The sequence below is a fragment of the Juglans microcarpa x Juglans regia genome, chromosome 8D (assembly GCF_004785595.1).
Source record: "Juglans microcarpa x Juglans regia isolate MS1-56 chromosome 8D, Jm3101_v1.0, whole genome shotgun sequence".
NCBI classification, from domain to species: Eukaryota; Viridiplantae; Streptophyta; class Magnoliopsida; order Fagales; family Juglandaceae; genus Juglans; species Juglans microcarpa x Juglans regia.
The window spans coordinates 4,948,329-4,971,249 of NC_054608.1; the positions used below are offsets into that span (position 1 = coordinate 4,948,329).

General features: G+C 34.7%; 2 protein-coding genes across 3 annotated transcripts; one reads left to right on the plus strand and one right to left on the minus strand.

The window, feature by feature from the left end:
* The first annotated feature begins 417 nt into the window (after positions 1–417).
* LOC121243396 (vacuolar protein sorting-associated protein 32 homolog 2-like) lies at positions 418–7,723 on the plus strand. 2 transcript variants are annotated; one of them, XM_041141514.1, is made up of 8 exons: positions 418–516; positions 711–857; positions 4,452–4,551; positions 5,792–5,877; positions 6,087–6,178; positions 6,468–6,582; positions 6,667–6,861; positions 7,525–7,723. In XM_041141514.1, the coding sequence occupies exons 2-7, from the start codon at positions 786–788 to the stop codon at positions 6,856–6,858; spliced, it is 657 nt and encodes a 218-aa protein (XP_040997448.1). In that variant the 5' UTR covers positions 418–516; positions 711–785; the 3' UTR covers positions 6,859–6,861; positions 7,525–7,723. The 2 variants fall into 2 exon arrangements, with proteins under 2 accessions (XP_040997448.1, XP_040997449.1); XM_041141515.1 differs by having other exon boundaries at positions 424–580; positions 712–857.
* Positions 7,724–16,812: 9,089 nt separating this feature from the next.
* On the minus strand, positions 16,813–18,713 carry LOC121243397 (transcription factor MYB4-like). Its single transcript, XM_041141516.1, has 3 exons — positions 18,419–18,713; positions 17,739–17,868; positions 16,813–17,655 (listed from the first exon to the last, which is right to left on the minus strand). The coding sequence occupies exons 1-3, from the start codon at positions 18,552–18,554 to the stop codon at positions 17,001–17,003; spliced, it is 921 nt and encodes a 306-aa protein (XP_040997450.1). The 5' UTR covers positions 18,555–18,713; the 3' UTR covers positions 16,813–17,000.
* Between the last annotated feature and the right edge of the window lie 4,208 nt (positions 18,714–22,921).

Sequence of the window (22,921 nt, forward strand, 5' to 3'; positions counted from 1 at the left end):
GTAATAAAATTAAAAATAAAAACAATATAATAATATTAAAAAAATTAAGTAGTATAAAACTTTTAAATAGGATTATTCTTTTATTCATATTATTTTATTGATACACCTAACAAACAGTAAAAAATATATTATATTAACTATAATTTTATTCACAAACATATCATTTATATATTAATTTAATTTGTAGGCAGATTTATAAACTTTTTTATAAATTAAATTTTAATATATGTTAATTTGTACTAAAATTTATTTCGTAGAAATAGCAATACTCTGGGCATCGCCTGTCTTGTGCTTAGACTGCTAGTAGTTTTAATTCAACGACGAGTCGTCCGTTACACAAGTTATACTCACAGCCTGTCGCAAACGAGGAATGGTCCACGTAGTCGTGGAGTGTTCGTCGTTTTGAAAAAGGATGAGATTCTGCGCCCTCTCTCTCTCTCTCTCTCTCCGTCTTCTCGACCACCTACCCCGAGTCTTTCCCAGAACTACCTTTCGCACTTCCAAGTCTGAACCCTACGGTTCTGTAAACTCTCATAATTCGTTCTCTTACAAAATTCTAATATTTTTTTCAGTATAATCAAGTCAGTTTTATCTTTATATATATATATATTTTTGAAAATTTCACAATTTGTCCGCAACTAGTTATTCTACCGTTTGATTCTTTTCCACAGATCGGCTAAATTCGCTGATCGGCCTCTTTTACTTTGTTTCAGGCTCAAATTTTTTTCATTTTTCTCGTTTTCCGGCATTAGAGAGTGTTTACCAATACACAAAACAAACCAATCATGTTTCAGCGAGTGTTCGGTAAACCTAAGCAGGAGACCAACGCATTAACAACGTTGGACAAGTTAAACGAGGTTTGATTTCGATCGTCCTTTTCTCTTGGTTATAATTTTTCCTAGACTTACAAAATTGTTGGAAATACGAAGAGATAAAATTTTAATTTTATTTCCTGCGGATTTTCTCAGGGCCAGTTGAAACAAACATGGTCCCATTATTTTTAAGTATCACATAATTTTTTCTCTACACTTCATGGTTCTTTCTCATCCAAGTATGAGAAATTGCTTTATAGGTGCATATTATGAGTGAATTAATATCTAGACTTGCGAATCTTTGACATTATAGAGTTCATTAACCTTATCGTTCTGGCTTGGTGACACTTTTACATGTCATTTACTGGTTTATCAACTGATTTGTCCCACGAGCAGTTCTGTGCTTTAATGTCTTTCCATAGGGTTATAGTTGGTGCCGTTAAGTGAATTCCCAATTGGTGTATATATATCTGTTTATGTTTGATTAAGCACGAGACTAGTCTCTACTGGTTTTATACTTTAGGAAGATTGTAAGTTAATCTTCTAGGAGAGTTTTTTGGGATGGAGTATTGGAATTATGAGGGGTGAGTCAGAGGATGGTGTTGGGGGGGCCTGGGTGTTAATTAATCACTTTCAAATTTAAAGTGGGATTCTTTTTCTAGGTTTTTAAAAATGACCCATCTGAATTTCTGATTTTTTTTTTTGATGTCGGGGACCCTCTCCAAGGCAGGGCCCTTCGGACCCACTCCTGCGGAGTAAACTCCGGTCCCGTGCATTGCACCCTTGGAAGTTTCCCTATACGGAACTGGTTAAATCATTGACTTTTTACCAGAGGATGTGACCCTAAAGGATTGTTTGCACTAGGGCTGTACACCGATGGGTTCAACGTCGGTTTTAGCGTCAAACCGAGACACCACCGACGTCTGTCATGAGTTATTGAACCAACCGAAACTGTGGGTTTGGGGAGAGAAAACCGATCATATCGGTCTCGATGTGCATCGGTGTGATCTTCAATCTACCATCGGCGTCTTCTGTGAAGGAGGAGGAACTGAGGAGGAACTGAGGAAGAAGGAAGAAGCGTCGCGCCGTCTTCTGCCATGGAAGAAGAAGAAAGTTGCAAAGAGGAAGAAGATGACGCGGGGAAGAAAAAGAGGAGTGGGGGGGTTATTAATTCATTGACGCCGTTCTATGATATTTTTTTTAACTTCTAGGCCCTAAAACGACGTTGTTTCACTCATTTAAGTGAAACGATGCTGTTTTATATACATATATTCAAAAAAAATATAAATAGACCGGATCGGCCAGTTCAAAGGTTTCCCAAGGGTTCAAACCGGCGCCGAACTGCCGATGTTGGTTTTTCCTCAATTCCTCTCGCCCATCGACCGGTTCCAACCTGTTCCGTGCTCCGGCGGTCAGTTTGATTGGTTCCAGGCCGGTTCCGGCGGTTGTTGTACACCCTTACTTGGCACCCATGAGGTATTGAACCTTGGACCTTGAAAGGAGTGATACTCCAAGACCAAGGCCTTCACCACTTGGACCAACTCCTTGGGGTTCGCAATTTCTAACATTGTTAGTGGCAGTACCCAGAAATAACAATTTCTTCATTGATATATTGTTCTCTGTTTCACTGTCATTTGGAGTGTCTTTCCGGTTGATTTTGCTCATATAGAAACATATAGTTTTATATTATGTGATATCTGTAGTCTATTATATGTATGGTTTGTTGGATTAATTCTCTGTCTCTGTCTCTCTCTCTCTCACACACACGCACACAGAATGGAAGTAGATTGGACAAAATGTTAGATGAAAATGGAATTGGGTTGGGATTTTTTTTTTTTTTGATAAGTAAGAGATAAATTTTATTAATGAAAAAGGCCTAAGCCATGTACATAAGAAGTATACCGCAGATCACCTAAATACATTCTAAGAGCGATGAACTAAAGACAAGAAGTCATGAATATTATCCCCAACTAAAACAATAGCAGAAAACCAAAGCAATAAAGTATTTAGAAAGAAAATCTTCAGCTCCACCACTGTACGTTCCTTGTCTTCAAAACATTCCTTTCCATCCAAGTACACCACATGATACACAATGAAATCATCTTCCATACTGCTGCCACTTGACAATCACCCTGCAAATTCCTCCAACAGCCCATCAAATCCACCACCCTCAAAGGCATTACCCAAGCGACATCAACCCTCCGAAAGATCTCATCCCACAACACCCTTGTTACCTCACAATGTAGTAGGAGATGATCCACCGATTCTCCATTCTTTTTGCACATGTAGCACCAATCCATCACCACACATCCTTTCTTCCTCAAATTGTCAATGGTCAAGATCTTCCCAAGGGCAGCGTTCCAAACAAAAAAAGCAACTTTGGAAGGCACCTGAGATCTCCAGATGTTCTTCCAAGGGAATGGAGTATGGTCATGTGTGATCAAAAGGTTATAATACACCTTAACAGTACATAACTTATGAACCTTAGATCTCCACTTCAAACTATTATGTTGAGCCCTAGCAGTTCCCGAGGAATGTAATAGGCTGAAAAATTCAATAACCATGTCTAGTTCCCAATCATGAAAATCCCTATAAAACAGAATATTCCACTGATGCGAACCATAAGAAAATAACCGCACATCAACCACTGAAACCTCCCTATTAGCTGCAATACAATATAATGCCTGAAAAACCCTTTCCAAAGTCTGATCTCCACACCACATATCTTGCCAAAAACGGATTCGGTTACCCTCACCGGCTTCAAAGCGAATATGATTTTTAAAACATTTCCACCCCTTCCTTATATACTTTCATAAGCCCACTCCATACCCTCCCTCACTTCGTTGGAAACCCATCCACCCCATGCAACACCATATCTCGCGTCTACCGTTTCCTTCCACAATGCTCCCCCCTCCCGATGATATCTCCAAAGCCATTTCTCCAATAGTGCTTTATTAAAGGTTCGCAAGTTGCAAACACCCAACCCACCATTCACAATTGGGGCACATACCGTCTTCCAGCTAACTAGGTAGAATTTCTTCTCCTCCCTTAAACCTCCCCATAAGAATGCCCTAAACATTTTCTCAATCTTATTTGCCACCCCTGCGGGCATAGGAAAAAAAGATAAGAAATATGTGGGTATGTTAGAGAGTGCGCTCTTAATAAGAGTAAGATGCCCCCCTTTTGATAAATACACCATTTTCCATCCTGCCAGTCTTTTCTCTATCTTCTCTACCACCCCAATCCAAAAGACTGGCAAGCCTGCTTATATTATGAACCTCACCCATCGGTACCATCTCAGATTTGCTATGGTTCACCTTAAGACCTGACACTGCTTCGAAGCAAAGTAACAATGCTCTTAGAGTTTGGACCTGACTACTATCCGCTTCGCAAAATATCAGAGTGTCATCTGCAAAAAGAAGATATGAGATAATAAAAGGGCCACCAGAGCCATTTCCCACCTTAAAACCGGATAAAAAACCCCCATCAACAGTAGCCGGCATCATAACACCCGCTTCCCCTCTTTTTGAATGATGAGTTGCCTGTCATCGTTATTTTAGTGATGTCCGATTTCAACTTGTAGTTTTATTTTAATTTTTCCTGCTCACTTTGCTAAGTATCTTTTTATACAATTTGAAGACACTTGAAATGCTAGAGAAAAAAGAGAATGTCCTTTTGAAGAAGGCATCTGCAGAGGTTGAAAAGGCCAAGGAATTTACTAGAGCAAAGAACAAAAAAGGTATGACCACAACATGTAGGAATAACTAATATTGTTGAAAACATATATATTTGTTTTCGTGACATTCTTAATCTTTTTGCTTTCTCTCGTTAGTTATATCTTTTGGATGGTGCCTTTTTTATCATTAATAAAAGATTATCTTGAAAATATTTAGTTGTTCTTTCAGAGTTTGGATATGTATCAGTTGTAGCCGTTGTGCCTTTCTGCCTTTCTGTTTCTAGTGGAAAGTGCAGTTGCGTACGTTGTTGTTTTTAGGCGCTTGCTTGTTTCATGTCTAGTTCATAGTTTGCTTTGCTTAAACCATGGTTATCGCACTTGGTTCTTTATTAGATGTTGTAACTTCCCAAGGAAGGCCCAAGCCACATGTGGGCCTATACTCCAAAAGGACCAGTCAATGATATAATTGGAACCCCATTGGAACCATTATAAAGAGTAAGAACTTTTCATTTCCAAGCAATGTGAGATCCCGTGCACCACTTTCCATTATCACTTATCAGTCACTATAGGGTATCACAATCTCCCTCCCTTAAATTCCCAACGTCTTCATCAGGCCTGTTCGTCGTAGGTGACACGGCTCAAATCCCACATTTCTGGTTGGGATAGACTATGATACCATTTGTAATGCCCCAAGGGAGGCCCAAGCCACATCTATGTCTATATTCCATAATGATTAGTCAATGATACAATTGTAACCCCATTGGAACCACTATAAAGAGCAAGAACTTCTCATTCCTAAGCAATATGGGATCCCATGCACCACCTACCAGTATCACATCGAAAAAGATATTCTTTACAAGCAGATTTAGGTAATTAAATGTTCTCATTTTCCTTGGCTCTACCTATATATATATATATATATAAACTGTTCTGTAAAGATGATAACCATCTTTAGGTGGTAGAACAATAATGATGTTGCCTACGATATAATCTGTTGATAAGGATGTCATATGTAATATGTTGCTTCTGCTCTCTAACTCAATCCCCTCTTGGTTTTACTTCTGTCTCTATAACTACATGATATTTATTATGACCATATGTTTTCAGCCATTTATTTTGCTTTCTTAGTTTGGAGTGTTGCATATTGATTGCCTGAAGTTTATTTGATAAGTTAGGAGAGAGAATTTGTGTTTATGTGAATTTCCTGATTTCATCATTTTTTTTAAGAGTCGCTACATGAAACTTCTGCTTTTTCCTCTGGTTCAGACTACTATTTAATTCTATACCTCTTGCTGTTTTGCAGCGGCAATACAATGTTTAAAGAAGAAGAAGCTTTACGAGCAGCAAATTGAACAGCTTGGAAATTTCCAATTGCGTATTCATGATCAGGTTCTTTTGTAATGTCTTCAAATTTACTCACCCGAAAAAGAAGAAAAAAAGAAAAAAGAGGATTAATGATTTCAAATTCAATAAAAGTAATGAGAATTTAGCATGAGGACCCTTCTTTTTCAAACTTCAAATCAAGTATTTCTTTAATATATGTGTGTGTGTGTGTGTGTGTGTGTTTGAGGACTATTTCTTCTGGGTTGGCATTTCAGATGATATTGTTGGAAGGTGCTAAGGCTACAACAGAAACTGTTGATGCATTGAGAACTGGAGCGGCTGCTATGAAGGCCATGCACAAGGCAACGTAAGTTACATCCCAATTGCATTCAGGACAATCTAGTTTTATCGGTCTGTCATCACCTTAAGGGAGAATGATTTGAATCCAACTAAACTATAAACTGTTTATGAATAAAATCTATAATTAATATACGGTTATTTTCTGGTAAATGGTGTTGGCATACCTTTATTTTTTTTTCTTGATCAGTAAATGGTGTTATTAGCATATCTGTCATAAGATTGTTCAGATGGCCTTTTGAAACAGAACATTCTATTCTATTCTGCCCCTGTATCTCATGTGACATTTGTTTGTGTAGGAATATTGATGATGTAGATAAGACAATGGATGAGATCAATGAGCAGACTGAGAACATGAAACAGATTCAGGAGGCACTGTCAGCTCCAATTGGTGCATCTGCGGATTTTGATGAGGCATGTATTCAAGTTTTAGTTCTTACATTCCATTAATTTTATTTCTGATCGAGATGTTCAAGCTATTTGACTTTGCTGTTTCAGGATGAATTGGAAGCAGAGCTTGAAGAATTGGAAGGAGCTGAGTTGGAGGAACAGCTTCTTCAGCCTGCTACTACTGCTCCTGCAGCTCCTGTACATGTCCCAGCAGGCCGGCAACCATCCCGTCCTCTTCCTCAGAAGAACACCGCTGAGGAAGACGAGCTTGCTGCATTACAGGCAGAGATGGCACTCTAAGAGGTCATTCACTCATGTCATAAGCTGATCTATTTTTCCCCCCCTTTTTGTCTACGTTGTCCTGGTTTTCATTGCTAACATGGTGATCTACTGCCTTGTTTATTTTCACAATTTCTCTCAACTCATATCATCTTATTTAATCATTACAACTTTTCCAAGTTCCCACACAAAATAAAATAAACAATTCAACTTTTTCAAATCCCAAAGCGAAAATAATATTAAAAAAATATATTCTAATAATATTTTATTCAACTTTTAACTTTAATCTCAACTCATCTCATCTCATCTCATTTGTAAAAATAAACTTCTTGGAATCTTTTTATTTGAAATTTCTAAGGGGACATACATATAATTTTTTTTAAATATTCTTTATTATTCTTTATCAGCTACCACTATAAAGAGAAGAGTGATGCTTCAAAATGATATTGTTTCCTTGTCAGTGAATCGTCGGCTTACTGCTTCCCCAATCTATGTCCGACTTTTATTGAACACAATCAACTTGTTGAATTTATCATGGAAGTCAATACGCGCTCGATTCGTTTATTTTAAAAAGAACTTGAATGAAGTTGCACTTTCAGATTGATGATAGAATGCTAATGCATTTGGAAAACTTTTCTTCTTGGGCACTTCATCTTAGCTGACTCTATAATGTTGCTGTCCCTACAGTTACAGACGCATAGTGGGAAACTGATGTGATGGAAGAAGTTCGACGGCTTCAACCCTCCCTTCCCATGTGAAATTGAAAAATTCTCCATATCAACTGTTTGTATATATGGCTTTAAGTACATTACATTCTATCTAGAATTTGTAACCTGATGTTTCTTAAACAAATCATGTGCCAACTTTATTTGAAATATATAATCTTGAATCGCTCTTGAATTGGTTTATTGAATTGATTTTGTGGTTAAACAAAAAAGAAATGCATTAAGACCGGTTCATTTTTGACAAATTCAAGTTAATCGACTGAATCCAACCGCTTTTCCAAACCATGCGTTAAACAAATAATGAAACTTTGAGTAATGACCTCTTTTGTTTTTACGGATGAGATGAGATGAGATGAGATTAATTGAGATTAAAATTAAAAATTAAATAAAATATTATTAATATATGTTTTTATATTATTTTTGTTTTGATATTTAAAAAAGTTAAATTATTTATTTTATTTTGTCTGAAAATTTAAAAAAATTGTAATGATTAGATAATATGAATTAAATTGAGAGGAGCCGTGAAAACAGATAAGGGTTATTTCAGTATTTTAAAGTGTTATTTGGATGTCATGTCAAATTGTTTCCTTAAAACAATCATGAATCAATGTTCCGTGTTCCAATATACGTAGTGGCCTTGTTTGGTTACAGATGAGATGAAAGTTAAAAGTTGAATAAAATATTATTAAAATATTATTTTTATTTTGAGATTTGAAGAAATTAAATTGTTTATTATATTTTGTATAAAAATTTAAAAATATTATAATAATAAGATAAGATGATTAATTTAATCAAACGAGGCAACTACAGCAAAACGAAGTCAATGGCTTGGAACAACATTCACGCGAGACATGCCAACAACATTTGATTATAATGTACAAACAATTGAAGTAATTAAAATTTATTAATGACAAAGACAATACATCAATTGGTCTGCCATAAAATAAAAACAAGGATAAGCTTATCTATCATACTCGATGAAACCAAACATATTTTTATACATAAAAATTAAATAGACCCAACTAATATTTACATCTAGAGAGCTAGAATATTTATGACACGTTTTCTTGAACGTGGGCGAAGTACTCTTTGTACTTTGTAAATTTTCGAGTCAATTTCAACACGAGTCGAGTACTTTAACTTCAATTTCACTCAATGTACTCAAGTTTTGATACAAAATTCTCCAACATAATAATCCACCGAGGAATCAATCCAATAGGAATATCTTGAAAAATAAAACAAATATATAATTAATAAAAGATCTAAATCTGATTGTTAAGAACAAAGTTAACAAACTGATGTCATCTTTCATGCTAGGGTCCACGTACCATAATTTATAGAGAAATATTTTAACCACAAAATGATTATACAAAAGCAATCTCACAAACTGATATGGTTTGATGTGATTCGTCAAATTGTAAAGTTATTTTTATTATAAAATAGATCTAACGAATAAGATAAAACCACATCAGCTTGTATGATTATTTTTATGTAATTCTTTTGTGGATATAGCAGTTCTCTAATTATAACTACTAATCATGAAGAAAACAAATATATACTGAAACCTAGTTTAAGGCTCCACTCTTTTTATTTCCCATAGGTGTCGATCGAGGAATCTCTCTATATTGTACACTGTATAGCACAAAACATGCATGTTCTTATTATTGGATTTATATGCATTTTGGTCGGTCAAGTACTAATTTTTCTAAATTGTCTATTCTCGTAGATTGATGACTATGAGATTTTTTAAAATTTAGGAAAATGCTTAGAGATCTCGTAAAATTAAATTCACAAACTAATTAACGTGGTTTGATCTAATACGTTAAATTATAAAACTATTTTTATTGTAAAGTAGATCTAATATATCATATGAAATCATATCAGTTTACAGATTTATTTTTGTAAGATTTCTTTATAACTGTAACACCTCTGATCTAAAACTTATATTCAAATTCTAATACGAAGGTTGTAACTGAGCTAACATAAGACATCCAGTCTTATATAAGTAAATCGACCACATTTATTTTGTTTTGTCGTAGAATATTTTTCTTGAAAATGACTTTTTTATTGTTTCTAGCTATATTGTTCTGTGCATAATTAATTGAAATTTATCAATCCAAAGAACATCATTTCATGGTCAACCGACAATATTTAAATCCGATCATGCATGATGTGGAGATGTGAATTAATTCGGGTCATGTATGTTGCCACCATCTGTGTCAACTTTTTTTGTTTTTTGTTTTTTGGGTTTTTACTGGTTTTAACATACAAGTTTCCCATACAACGTATATATACAAGAAAACAATTTTCAAGCCCTGAGTCAATCAACAGAAATCAAATTACTTAATTCCCTCGTGATATATAGTTTCTGTTCATTATATCTATCTTTAATGGCTACGATCACAAAATACATGAGTTTGAGATTCCTCTTTATTTGGCAAGTAATACAACACACAGTCATAGAATGTGCAAGCACTATGCAATCGTTTTGAAAAAATGTGGGGTCCACTATTAAAAAAATAATTTTTTTTTATGTAAGTTACATATTTATTCACTTTTTTCAAAAAGATTGCGCGGTGCTTACGCACTTCACGACTGCAAATATAATTTCTCTAAAGGGTGCGGCTACTATTGCACCCCAACTTGACAGCGTAAAAATTTTTTTTTTTTTCTTTTCACATCTTTTTAATACATTTAAATATTTAAAAAAAATAAAAAAAAAATACACCAATATATTTAAAATCACTTCCTTAATCACTAAGTTAAAAAAAAAAAAAAAAAAAGGGTCAAATAGAGTGGGCAAAGTGGGGAGGTAAAATAGCTTTTTCCTTTCTCTAAATATTAAATATTCAAACTTATTTCTTGTGGAACAAGTTTAACCTTTTGGGACAGTCAATGATTTAATTGAATTTTCAAAGCAGTCGTTTTACACACTCTTTCATTTTAGTGAATTATTTCACATGCATGCTCGACATAAGAGAATTTTGGTCCATATATGAGAGAAAAGTATTGAAATATAAATAAAATAATTTAGCCCGCCTAAAGTTATCCTTTAAGTTTGTCATACTCTAAACGAAGAAAGGGAATTAAGTACTATGGCTGTGAAAGAAAGGGAGGGGAATGGATTTTTTATTTTGTATTGATATGGAGGCTGTCTGTAAGGAATATTCAGCCACAATTAATGCCACAAATAATTGGAAAGATCAGGACATTATGATGCAAAGTCCAAAGTTCAATGTCAAAACAGACCAAAAGAAAACAGAATGTATGGCCAACTCATGGAGTAGTCCTTTGATTCCTTTTAAAGCATCCTTCAAATTAAAAAAACCTTATTTCCAACACTCCCTTTGAGATTCTCTGAAAAAAAAAAAAAAAACCCTTAATTTTGAAGCAAAACAGAATAAAATTTAGTTAAAAAAATAAACCATGTATTATGATTTATGGGTTGAAAGATGATCACTCTCCAAATATTTATTGGAATGGTATAATAAGCTCATAGAGAAAGTGAAACACAACATTTAAATTCTACATGAATATTTAATGTTATGCTCGCGTATCGCCTATGTATCTCTCATTTTAGATTTGACTATACAATTCGGGTATACTGCTCAAAGAGGATCTAAATCCATGATTTATGAAAGATTTACAGAATAAAGGTTTTGGTCATGACCAAACCTGTTGTATATCGTGCATTATATACAAACTATGTTACATGTACATTTGGTAACTTATAGCTAGACAAATTTGTATACCAAATATAGGACTACGCTATACATAGAAAGCAGAAAAAATATGAATTGAAGCAAATAGCTATGAAATGATGTTGTCATTCCTATCTTGGCTTGCGGTAGTCACTGCACAATTAGTGTGATTTGCAGAATTAAGGGGATCTGATTTGTCTTGCTTAACACCCCCTCAAACGAATGGAAAGGTCACAAACCATGAGTTTGTCTTTCAAAAGCTGGAACCAAGAGGATGTAAGGCCTTTTGTGAAAATATCTGCAACCTGATCTGCAGTAAAGATGTAGTGAGTACATACGTCTTTGTTCAAGATCTTTTCTCAAATAAAATGAAAATCCACCTCAATGTGTTTAGTGCAAGCATGATAAACCGGGTTGGCTGTAAGAGCAATTACACTTTGATTATCACACCAAACCACAGGTGGCAAAAAGAAAGGCACATAAGGATTCTTAAGGAGCATCTGTAGCCAATAGAGTTAAGCAACAACCATCGCCAAAGCTCGATATTCAGCTTCTATACTAGAGAGAGAAACCACACATTGCTTCTTTGCACACCACGATATCAAACATGGGCCCAAAAACACTCCATAGCCAGTGGTTGATTGCCTATCCCGAGGATCACTCGCCCAATCTGAATCGCAATAGGCATAAAGACTTAGAGAACCTTTGCCGAAATATAGTCCATGGTCTACCGTGCCCTTGAGATAACGCTAGACTCGTTTGGCTGACTTCCAATGAAGAGTAGTGGGAGAATGTAGATATTAACATGATTGATTTGTGGAATATGCAATCTCAGGTCTAGTTAACATACAATATTGAAGTGCACCAACTAATTGCCTGTAACCAGTGATGTCTTCGACTATTTCATTGTCAACTGCAGACATTTTTCCTCCAGAGACACATAGAGCTGGGTAGGGCTTTGCACCAACCATTCGGAAGTAGCCTAATATATATTTACTTTGGTGCAAATGAAGTCCTTGAGCATCTCTAAAGGCTTCAATTCCCAAAAAGTAGCTAGGCTCACCGAGAGCTTTCAAAGCAAATTTTTGTTTAAGCTGAACAACAAGATTCTGTATGGAGGTAGGACATGAGCCAATAACGAGGAGATCATCAACATATATTAGCACAAAAATGTGTACATGACCATGATGAAATATAAACAATGAGGTGTCAATAGATGAACCCGTGAAGCCAAAATCGAGTAGGCTGGTTGATAGATGAAGGAAGCACGCTCTAGGTGCCTGTTTAAGGCCATAAAGGACATTTTTAAGGCGACAAACATGATTAGGAAACTGGGGATGAGCAAAGCCACGTGGTTGTTCGATGAACACTTCCTCCTCAATCCTTCCGTGCAAGAAAGCGTTTAAGACATCATACTGCAAAATGGGCCAGTCAAATAACAGATAGTGCTAAAACAACCCTCACTGTGGTGGATTTGATCACAGGACTAAAAGTCTCAATAAAATCCTACACCGTCAATTTGTTGGAACCACTTAGCCACCAGTCTCGCCTTATAACAATCCACACTTCCATCAGCCTTTTTCTTGATTTTGTATACCCATTTGATACAAATAATGGTGTGATCAGCAGGACGAGGGACAAGATCCCAGGTGTCATTGGCAATGAGCGCATCATATTCTTGTTGCATTGTCTGTTGCTATTCCTGTGATAAGATAGCTTGATAAAATGTGTTAGGTTCAATAGGTTTAAGCATATTGGTGGCATAGAAAAGGTGGAAATCTGGAAATTGCTTGGGACAGAGTGATCCAGTTTTGGACCAAGTGACCATATGATGCTAAGGAAGATTAAACACTACTAGAGAGGCAGGACTAGCAGTGGTCGATAGAGAGGAGTTTGTCTCAGGTAAGGTTGACAAATCTGTAGGTGGTGTAAAGGCCTGAATTGCATCTGATATGCTTGGTGAGTTTGACTCAGGGGACACACTCTGGCTTTCTGAGGGTGAAGTGTTTGATGATTTAGATTGCAATTGAGAGTAAAAATGAGTGAGATCAAATGACATACCTGGTCGGGAAACACCCAATGTTGCTGAAAGAGAAGAGGAAGGCCAACCCTTTGCTGGAAACGTGTGCTCATCAAAGGCAACACTGCGGGAGATGTAAGTCTTATGTGTCACAGGGTCAAGACAGCGATACCCATGATAATGTGAGGAATAGCCAATGAATACACATTGTTTACTTCGAAAAGCAAGTTTATGAGTTGTGTAGGGCCTTAACAATGGATAACATGCACAACCAAATGTTCTTAAGAAAGAATAATCAGGTGTTTGAGCAAACAATTTAAAGTAAGGGGAGATGTTATCTAAAACTGGTGTAGATGTTCGATTTATCAAATAAATTGCAGTCATAAAGGCTCAACCCAAAATTTTGTAGTTAAATGTGATTGAGCTAGTAACGAGAGCCCAACTTTCATAATATGTCTATGTTTCCTCTCAGTTAAACCATTTTGCTGAGAGGTATATAGACATAAAAGGCGTTGATGAATGCCACATTTACAAAGAAAATCCTGAAATTGATGAGATAAATATTCGCCACCATTATCACACTGAAATTGTTTGATCTTGGTTAAGAATCGATTTTCAACCAAGGCTTTAAAATGCACAAAAGATGAGAAGACTTCGAATTTATTGTGAAGTGAATAAACTCATGTAAAACGAGAGAAATCAACTACAAATAGAACATAATATCGATGACCTTCATTAGACATAATAGGTGAAACCCAAACATCTAAGTGAACAAGTTCTAAAGGGCACAAAGTGACACAACCAGACTCACCAAATGATAATCGTTTGGATTTTCCCATTAAACAAAATTAACAAATAGAATTAAGATCAAGAGACCCAAAAATAGGCAAATTAAGGGACTTGACTAAGCCTTTCGTTATTTGCAAAGACGAATGAGCCAAACGAGAATGCCACACATCAAGGGTGGTGCGGACACCGACAAGAGCAACATTTGATCGAATTTTATTGATTGATTTCCGATCAACTGGAATAGGGTATAGCCCTCCTTCACTCTGTCCTATTAGCAACGTTTGTCCCGTGAGCTTGTCCTTGACAAAGAAATGAGAATCAGTTAAAATAAACAAACAATTGTTTTCAATACATAACTTATTTATTGACAAAAGGTTGACAGCAACTTGTGGACAATGAAGGACATGGTTTAAGTGAAGTGTTGATTTGGGTGTATGCAAGGTGAGTTTACTAGTATGTTTAATTTGCAAATCATTACCATTCCCTATTGCTACTTTGTCATCTTCTTGATATGGCTCAATCAGGTGAATATTACCAATATCAGCAGTAACATGCTGATTTGCACCACTGTCAACGTCCCAAATACTGTCTCCATGAAATGAGTTGGAATGTGCAACCATTACTGCCAGTTGTTGGGGTAGATGTCGCCCTTGATAGTTGTAATTATAGTGATGGAAACAATCCAATGCCATGTGATTCTTCTTGCCACAAATCTGACATGCATATGGATCATAGCTTGGATCATTAGCCCAAGCAGGGACTCGAACATAATTGTTTAAGACAACATTACTTCCAGTATGACTTGATTTTTGTGCAGGATCAAAAGTAGGTTTGGTATGTTATGATGGTTGCCAATTGCGGTTATTCCTTTTCTCATTCTTTCCTTCACTAGATTTATTTGCAACCATAGTGAAGGTGTTGTGATCAACTTGAACACTTCGTTGTTGAGTTTCAAGAAGAGCCTCAAATGCAAAAAGCTCAGATTGAAAATCAGTAAGAGATAAAAACTTTTCACGCTGTGCAAAATAGCAATTGAAAATAAAGGGTGTGTAGGCAGTACTAAGACCTCCAAGAATGTGGGAGATTAAGTCTTCCTCCACAACTGGCTTCCCAACTACTGCCAATTGATCTGCAAGATATTTTGCACTTTCAACAAATTCTAAGCAGCTTTTTCCTCCTTGTTAGAAGCCTTGCAACTGGCGTTTCAATTGATTGACCTTTGAAGTTGAGGGAGAAGCAAAAAGGTTTGCTAAAGCAAGCCATGCTAGTCGAGCGACCCTCATTCCATAGACCATAGAGAGAACCTTCTCTGAGATTATAGACTTCATCCAAACAAAGACGAACTGATTGTTTTTGTGACATAGGAAAAAGTCAGAACTAGTTTCACGAGTGTCTTTACCTGGAGTTGAAGGTAAAAACTCTTCTGGGCACGGTTCGGTACCATCCACGAAACCCAGAAGATCATGAATACTAAGAGCACCTTCAATTTGAGAGGACCAGTTTAAGTAAGAGGCAGGTCCCTCAAGTTTATCAAACAACTATGGAATGATGCTGTCATTCCTATCTTGGCTTGCGATAGTTAATGCACAGTTAGTGTGATCTGCAGAATTAAGAAGATCTGATTTGTCTTAACAATTTATAGTTAGCACTAGAGACATATTAATTAACTGATTTCCTTAAGAGCAAAAGATAAGCTAAATTGAGATGAGTTGAGTTATTTATGAATAGTTGTGAGTTGAGATGGTGGAGTGAGTTTTATAGAGTCTACATAAGATGAATTTAGATGTGTTTGGATGTTAAGATAAATTTAGATATATTTATGAGAAATTGAAAAAGACTGTAAGTCTCACGTGTAAAGAAGTTTTGAGTTGAGATGAGATGTTTAATGATTTGAAAGTTAGAGTGTTTAGATGTTAGATTCAGTTTAAAATTAAACTAAACTGAGTTGATTTCAGCTTATTCCAAATTCTAAACGGGGTCTCAATGGTTTATTACTATGGCGTTGCAGTTATTATATATGGTGGCGTTTTCATATTGTATTAGGGAAAGATCACAGAGAAGAGGGAAGCCTCAGCCTGAGTCACCCCATGTGGCGCATCAATTTTCACGTAAGAAGTAGCTAGCTAGCAGCATCACACAAACATGCAGTCTCATAAAATTCTATGGGAAAAGCCTGTACATTTCTTTAGTGCTCATGACAGACAGACGGAGAGAGAAAGTTAGGAGCTAGTCACGTATATAAGAATGAAAGTAACGTGCATGATCATCTTCAAAATCTGTCTTCGATCTCATCTTACATCTTTAACTTTTTTTTTTTAAGTATTATATATCTTACATCTATGTCTATGTACGACAAGTATTCTCCATATATATCGAAGTTGCCGGACATAATTGACATTAATTATGAAGGTTCATGTATTTGTGTTGAAGCCCTGCAGAGATCAGATCAGAGAGAGAGAGAGAGAGAGAGAGAGAGAGAGAGAGAGAGAGAGAGAGAATCTTTTTTGCATTAGCCAGAACACCATGCAACTTTCGTGATCACTGGACAGGCAAGAAACAGGCTGATGGAATATACGTATTTATACTGACGTTCATCATGTTCATCTTCATGACTTGGACAACCTAAATAAACCAAATCTCACAATTAAAGACCCCACCATGACAGTACTGTCATCCTTTAAATCCACCACCCCGAACAGTACACACACGCACACTCACACAAAACAAAGAGTAATTAAACTTGTTCATATTTTACTCATTTACAGAACTTACAAATTACATTTACAGTATATATTCAATGTTCTTAAAACTCGATAATCTTTCAGTACTTTCACTGCTATATACGGACAATTGTACCATTACCCCCAGAGCATGATTCGAGATCGAAACAGTGAGATTTCTCCAGCTTTCTTGGCCCTTTTCTACTTTTTAATATTGGTTTATGACATTTGGATCAAGTACTACTCCTTGAGACTTGATATCAGTGAATGTAAAATCACCCATATTTGGATAGCATGTTGGACCAAATCCACCATCTAATTTCTCTGGAAAAATTAGGCTGTTGTCAAGACCATAAGGCCGAGATGATCCAAAGCCCCAACCCGTCAAAACCCCGGAATCATCGACATAACCATTTCCGGCCAATGAGACAAACTTATCGAGTGCAAAAGAAGACGAATGTGAGATGTTGCTTGAACTGTCTTGAGACAGAGAGACAATGAGAGTACTAGTACTACTGTTCTTTGAAGTTGCACCAAATTCCGAAACATCCATGAGGCCCGGGCAGTATAATTGAACTGGATCTGAATTGCTCAGGCTGCCTTGAAAACTGGCTGATGATAATCCAAAACTAATATCAGTGAGGTTTTGAGGTTGGGATGAAGCCGAAGTTACAAAACTATGGGGTTGATCAGCTTTTGAGACGAAACTGTGATCGTGAGAATAGATCATTTTGTCACTCTTTGTTGTGGCGCTGCTCGTATTTCCTGTCAACAGCTGCTTCTTCTTCTTCAATTTGGTGTTCCAATAGTTCTTCACCTCGTTGTCTGTTCTTCCAGGTAGTCGAGCGGCAATCACAGACCATCTAACCAACATAATACAAATGGGATCTAAATGAATCATTAAATATTCTGAAAAGAAGGATTATCAACTAATTATTAGTTATACCTGCTTCCCAATTGGCTGTGGAGGGTACAAATAATGTTGTCTTCCTCTTCAGTAAAACCTCCATGTTTGATGTCTGGTCTGAGATAATTAAGCCATCTTAAACGGCAGCTTTTGCCACATCTCCTTAGGCCTGTGAATGGTGATCATGTATACATACATGAAATGGATATATACATACATACATGGGTGCGTCGAAAGTGACCAAACTATAGCTAGAAAATATTGATTTATCTTCCGAATTGAGAATCAACCAAAGGGTACTGTGAATTATGAAATTAAAGAAGGGAAATGATTATGAAAATTAAGGAAATTGAGGAAATGATATCGAAAATTGAGAAGCTGCATGCTACGTACTACAGATCGATCGAGCGAATATAAATTAACCTTCATGATGAGGTTCAACCTAGTAATTATTAAGCTCATGTCCCATTTCATAAACAACTTTTCATGAGTTGAAGAGCATAAAAGTGAATTCTCATTTTTGTGGAAAGTCAGGAAAAAAAAAATTGGCCTACAAATAAAGAAAACTTTTTTATATTTCCATGATTTTCCTCCGTTCATGAGTTGATGAGAATTAGAAATTAATAAGTACCATGAAATATAATTTAATCAGAAATTAAGATGAGAGAGAGAGGGGGAGAGAGAGAGAGAGAGAGAGAGAGAGAGAGAGAGAGAGAGACCAGCTTTTCTGGGCAAAGCCATCCAATTCCCACCAGTGCCATGATTCTGAATATAGCTCTTAAGAGTTGCATCTTCTTCTAAAGACCAAGGGCCTCTCTTCACGCTATCTTTGTCACAACATGGAGCTCTTCCCATGGCTACCGGCCAAAACCTAAAGACTGAGAGATAGAGAGAGTCAGAAGATCAAAGGAAAACTCATACACGCAAACACTTTGATCAAGCAATATTATAAAGAGTTTCTGCTGTCGAAGAGTTTCTTATTGAAGCTGGTGGAGCCTTAAAAGTAGCTTGACTTTGCATGACTTGCTCCTTGCCTTTTGTTTATTTTGTCTTTTGTTTCAATTTATATTACCCTCTTGGGCATATTTCTTGTTTCTTAAGATTAGGGGACCACAGTCAATTATCATAACATATATCTACTATATATATATATATATATACATATATATATATATATCATCACGTGTCCATTTTAACAACTGTTGTTTGGAGTTTTCTTGTTTTGTTTGACCTTAAAACATCGAATAATTTCTGAAAATCCTGGTGGCTTTGTGACAGTAAGGTCTCGTTTGGTTATATAAAGATGAGATTGTATAGGAAGGAAGTTGAATAAAATATTATTAAAATATAATTTTTTAATTTAATTTATTTTTTAATTTAAAAAATTAAATTATTTTTATATTTTATTTAAGAATTTAAAAAAATTAGAATGATTTAATGAGATAGAATAAAATAATTTGTAAAAATAAATCAGGCCTAAGTATTTGAGAATCAGATATATCTCTAACACAATAATTAGCGAGGTACGTACTTACACGTGAAATTACTTGGAAGCAATAAAACTCTCGTATATATAATTTGCCTGGATCTGCATGATTTTAGGGAAGGTTGCCTGCCACGCTCTTCCTGTAAGAGTCCATGAGTTTCAATCTTTGCTACGTTTAGTTTTCAAATACAACCGAGTTAAATTTAATTTTAAATTAAATTTAATATTTAAATATTTAATTTTTAAATTATTAAATTTATTCTAATTCAAAACTTTCTTATACGTGAGATTTATAATCTTTTTTAACTTAAAATATTTTTATACGTGAGATGTATAATATTTTTTAATTTCTCATAAAAAAATATTAAATTTATTTTAATATCTAAATATATTTTAAATTTAATTTAAATAAATCTAACATAATTCTCTCCGTTATTCAATTCATTATTATTTATAAAAAAAATTCAGTTAAGTTAAATTTAGCTCAACATTAGCGAAATATGAGAAATAGCACTCGACATGACATTTAATGTGACTGTCGGACGAAAAGGACATACATGAGACAAGTGATCAGAATAATCCTAAGTTTCAACCCATTTGTTCTCTCTTTTGCTTCTGTCATGTCTTTATACTAATCGTAGCTAGCTGCGTCGCTGCGAGTATAATGACCTCAAAATTTAAATGATATAGTTCGACTAAACAGTGTAGAATTAGCGGAGAGTATTCATATATATTGGTCTCGTTGATCTTGAAGAAAACAAACGTTCATTCAAGGAGAAAAGTGGTTAATGTTAGAGTTCAATTTAGAGTGACCTATATGCTACAATTTATTAAGAAGTTTTATTCAATTAAATTTGAATGTTAAGAGTTTCATTTCTAATAAATAATTAGTAATAGATAATTCATATTCCTTGATAGGAGGAATAGTTCAAGTCTAACTCTATTAAAGAGTCCCTAATCTAACCTATAAATAAAAGGCATTTGTACACCATCGGTACGCCAATCAAAAGTTATAGGCTAAAAGATTTCATTCCTACTCACGTTTAACATTTTTTTTTTTTTTTAAGTGAGATTTCTTTTAGGTTCTTATTGTATTCTTGAATCACCATAGCAGGAGGTACATGTTATTTTATTTCCGCTGCTAGCTATTCTATATTCAGTATTTTATTCTATCAGTTAATTATATATATATATATTTTTTGGCAATTATATTATCAGTCATATATACTCGAATTTACGTTTTTTCATCGATTTAAGTTTTTCAAACAAATGATAGTTTAGCATGGTATCAAATTAAAGATCTAGAGTTCGGATCTTGACTTTACATAACAACCGTACCCCTTATTATATTTAAGAATTTACGAAAAATTACTCTTCCTAAAAGTAGACATGCAAATGAGTCAATAACAGTGAGCCATAGCCAGGGAGCTGTAATATTAACCGCATACTTGAAGGTGAAATAAAGTTTTACTTAATGATGAAGGTGAAATATTACAGATGCTCTTAGTGATTTAAACGTAAAGCAGGTAAACAAACAATTCTAATAAACATACTTTGCAATATAAATCTTATATATATATAGATATATATATATATATACACACACACACACAACCGTGTCAACTCACTACAAGAAAATTATTTATTTGTGGCCAGTTAATTCCAGCGAAATAACTATTTACAGTTAAAATGAGTCTGTTTTGATCACAAATAGTCTTTTTATCACAATTAAATAGTTACAAAAATTTATTTTTCTTGTAATGACTTATACTTAAATTAAAAATTAAAAAGAAACAACAACGTCTAAATTAAAAGTGATAACCATGGGATAAAACTTCAAAGCTTCATATATCCCTCTATATTAAAGCTAGCATGCAGCTTGGAGAATTAATCAAGTTTTGGTGAATAGGGATATATATATATATATATATATATATATGTGATGTATGATGGCATAATTCGTACGATAAGAAAATTGTTTATTTGAAGTCAATTATTTTTCATCAAAATAAATATATTTTTGTCATAAATTTTTAATTACAAATATTCAATTGGTCCCATTACAAGAAAAGAAGCTTTTGAGTCACGGGAAATGGTTGAACAACCATTGAAACTAGCTGCTAATAAGGGGATGATCATATGTATCAGAATCAGGATCTTTTTGACTTCATAAGTGTCGTTTTGTCTTTTGTTTTCTGTGTAAGTATTAGATTCATTGTTATCCCTCAAAAGTCGATACTATATAATCATTGCTCACAGGGGCGGACGTAACTACATACATGTCCATCTTTGTCTCTAGTGATCTCCTGACTTCAAAAATAAAATCATAAAAACTAAAAGTAAAAAACAAGAACTAGATCACCATCAATTCATCGACTGTTGTATTAACTGAAATAATTGTGCACTCTGAGCTGAGGAAGCATCATGAGAACAACTGAAATACTTTAAAAAAAAAAAAAAAAAAAAACACCGGACCAAGTTGGTCTTTATGATCGATCGTGTCGGTAATAGCGATGTATCAAGTATTAGTTAAACTTATTACCACCTTATTTCAAAGGTGTGCTAGGCTGCTAGCTGATGTTAAAAGCACTTGTTAGTTTTAATTCATTTCATCATTATAATTTTTTTAAATTTTTATATAAAATATAATAAATAATTTAATTTTTTTAAATTTTAAAATAATAATAATATTAAAAAATAATATTTTATTCATTTCATTTCATCTCAACTTACTATTCAAACCGCACCCACTGTTACACATGACATCGCCAACTTAATTAGATGGCAAATCAAGACTAACTAACGATTCATGAGGAACTTATCACAATTTTTCAATATCAGGTCAAGGGATTGAATCCAATTTTAATTGAGTTTTGCTGCATGCAAGTCGCAAGTCTGTGTATTAACATACCACTTGTTGCATGTATGGTCTATTACAGTTTTAAAAAAGTCAAAAATATCAATCAGTTTTTAACGTTATTGACGTGATGAAAGACCTCCATATCAGAGATCATGTATTGGGTGTCTTATAATTTTTTTTTTTTTTTCGTTTTAATTTGGTGCCCGAAACCTAATTAATTGCCTTCCAAGATGAATTAATTAACTAGTGCCTGGAGCTAAAACCATAGGTATAAGTGCAACAATAAAAGGGAGGTTCAAAGCTATATTTGGGCTCATATCTCAAATGACTAACCACTGTTACAGTTAAGAGTCCCTTTACATCACTATGAAGATCAGTAATAAATTTTTATTTAGCAATTTGTAATGACTTAAGAAAGGCTTAAACTATGATACTCCAAAACGACTAATTAATGTTATAATTTGAGACATTTTGAACCAAAAGGCAAGAAGTACTTTTTTCCAAAGTAATATGAGATCCATTCATATACTCAAATCTGAAATCTTATTATAGAAAAATGTTGTCCTTTATTCTCAATCTTATCATTCTAATTAGGAAAATATTTTAGTCACAAAGTGATTACATAAAAGTAAACTCATAAATTGATAGCGCTTGATGTGATACGTTCGATTATAAAATTATTTTTATTATAAAGTAAATCTAACAGATTCTATAAAATTATATTAATTTATTAGTTTACTTGTCTCTAGTAGTTCTCAACTAACTAATCTCTAGCAGTTCTCAACTAACTAATGTTCCTGATTTTCCCCATGGCTAAGGAAGCCGATCCAATAAAATGCTTGGCCAATGGAGTAGGCTTCGAGCTGGATAAATAAG

Excerpts from the sequence above, each read along its gene's own strand:
- LOC121243396 (XM_041141514.1), top strand. The coding sequence starts at position 786 with ATGTTTCAGCGAGTGTTCGGTAAACCTAAGCAGGAGACCAACGCATTA. Across the intron at positions 4,552-5,791 it reads TAGAGCAAAGAACAAAAAAG|CGGCAATACAATGTTTAAAG; the intron begins GTATGACCACAA and ends GCTGTTTTGCAG. Across the intron at positions 5,878-6,086 it reads AATTGCGTATTCATGATCAG|ATGATATTGTTGGAAGGTGC; the intron begins GTTCTTTTGTAA and ends TTGGCATTTCAG.
- LOC121243397 (XM_041141516.1), bottom strand. The coding sequence starts at position 18,554 with ATGGGAAGAGCTCCATGTTGTGACAAAGATAGCGTGAAGAGAGGCCCT. Across the intron at positions 17,869-18,418 it reads GGCTTTGCCCAGAAAAGCTG|GCCTAAGGAGATGTGGCAAA; the intron begins GTCTCTCTCTCT and ends CACCATTCACAG. Across the intron at positions 17,656-17,738 it reads CACAGCCAATTGGGAAGCAG|ATGGTCTGTGATTGCCGCTC; the intron begins GTATAACTAATA and ends TATGTTGGTTAG.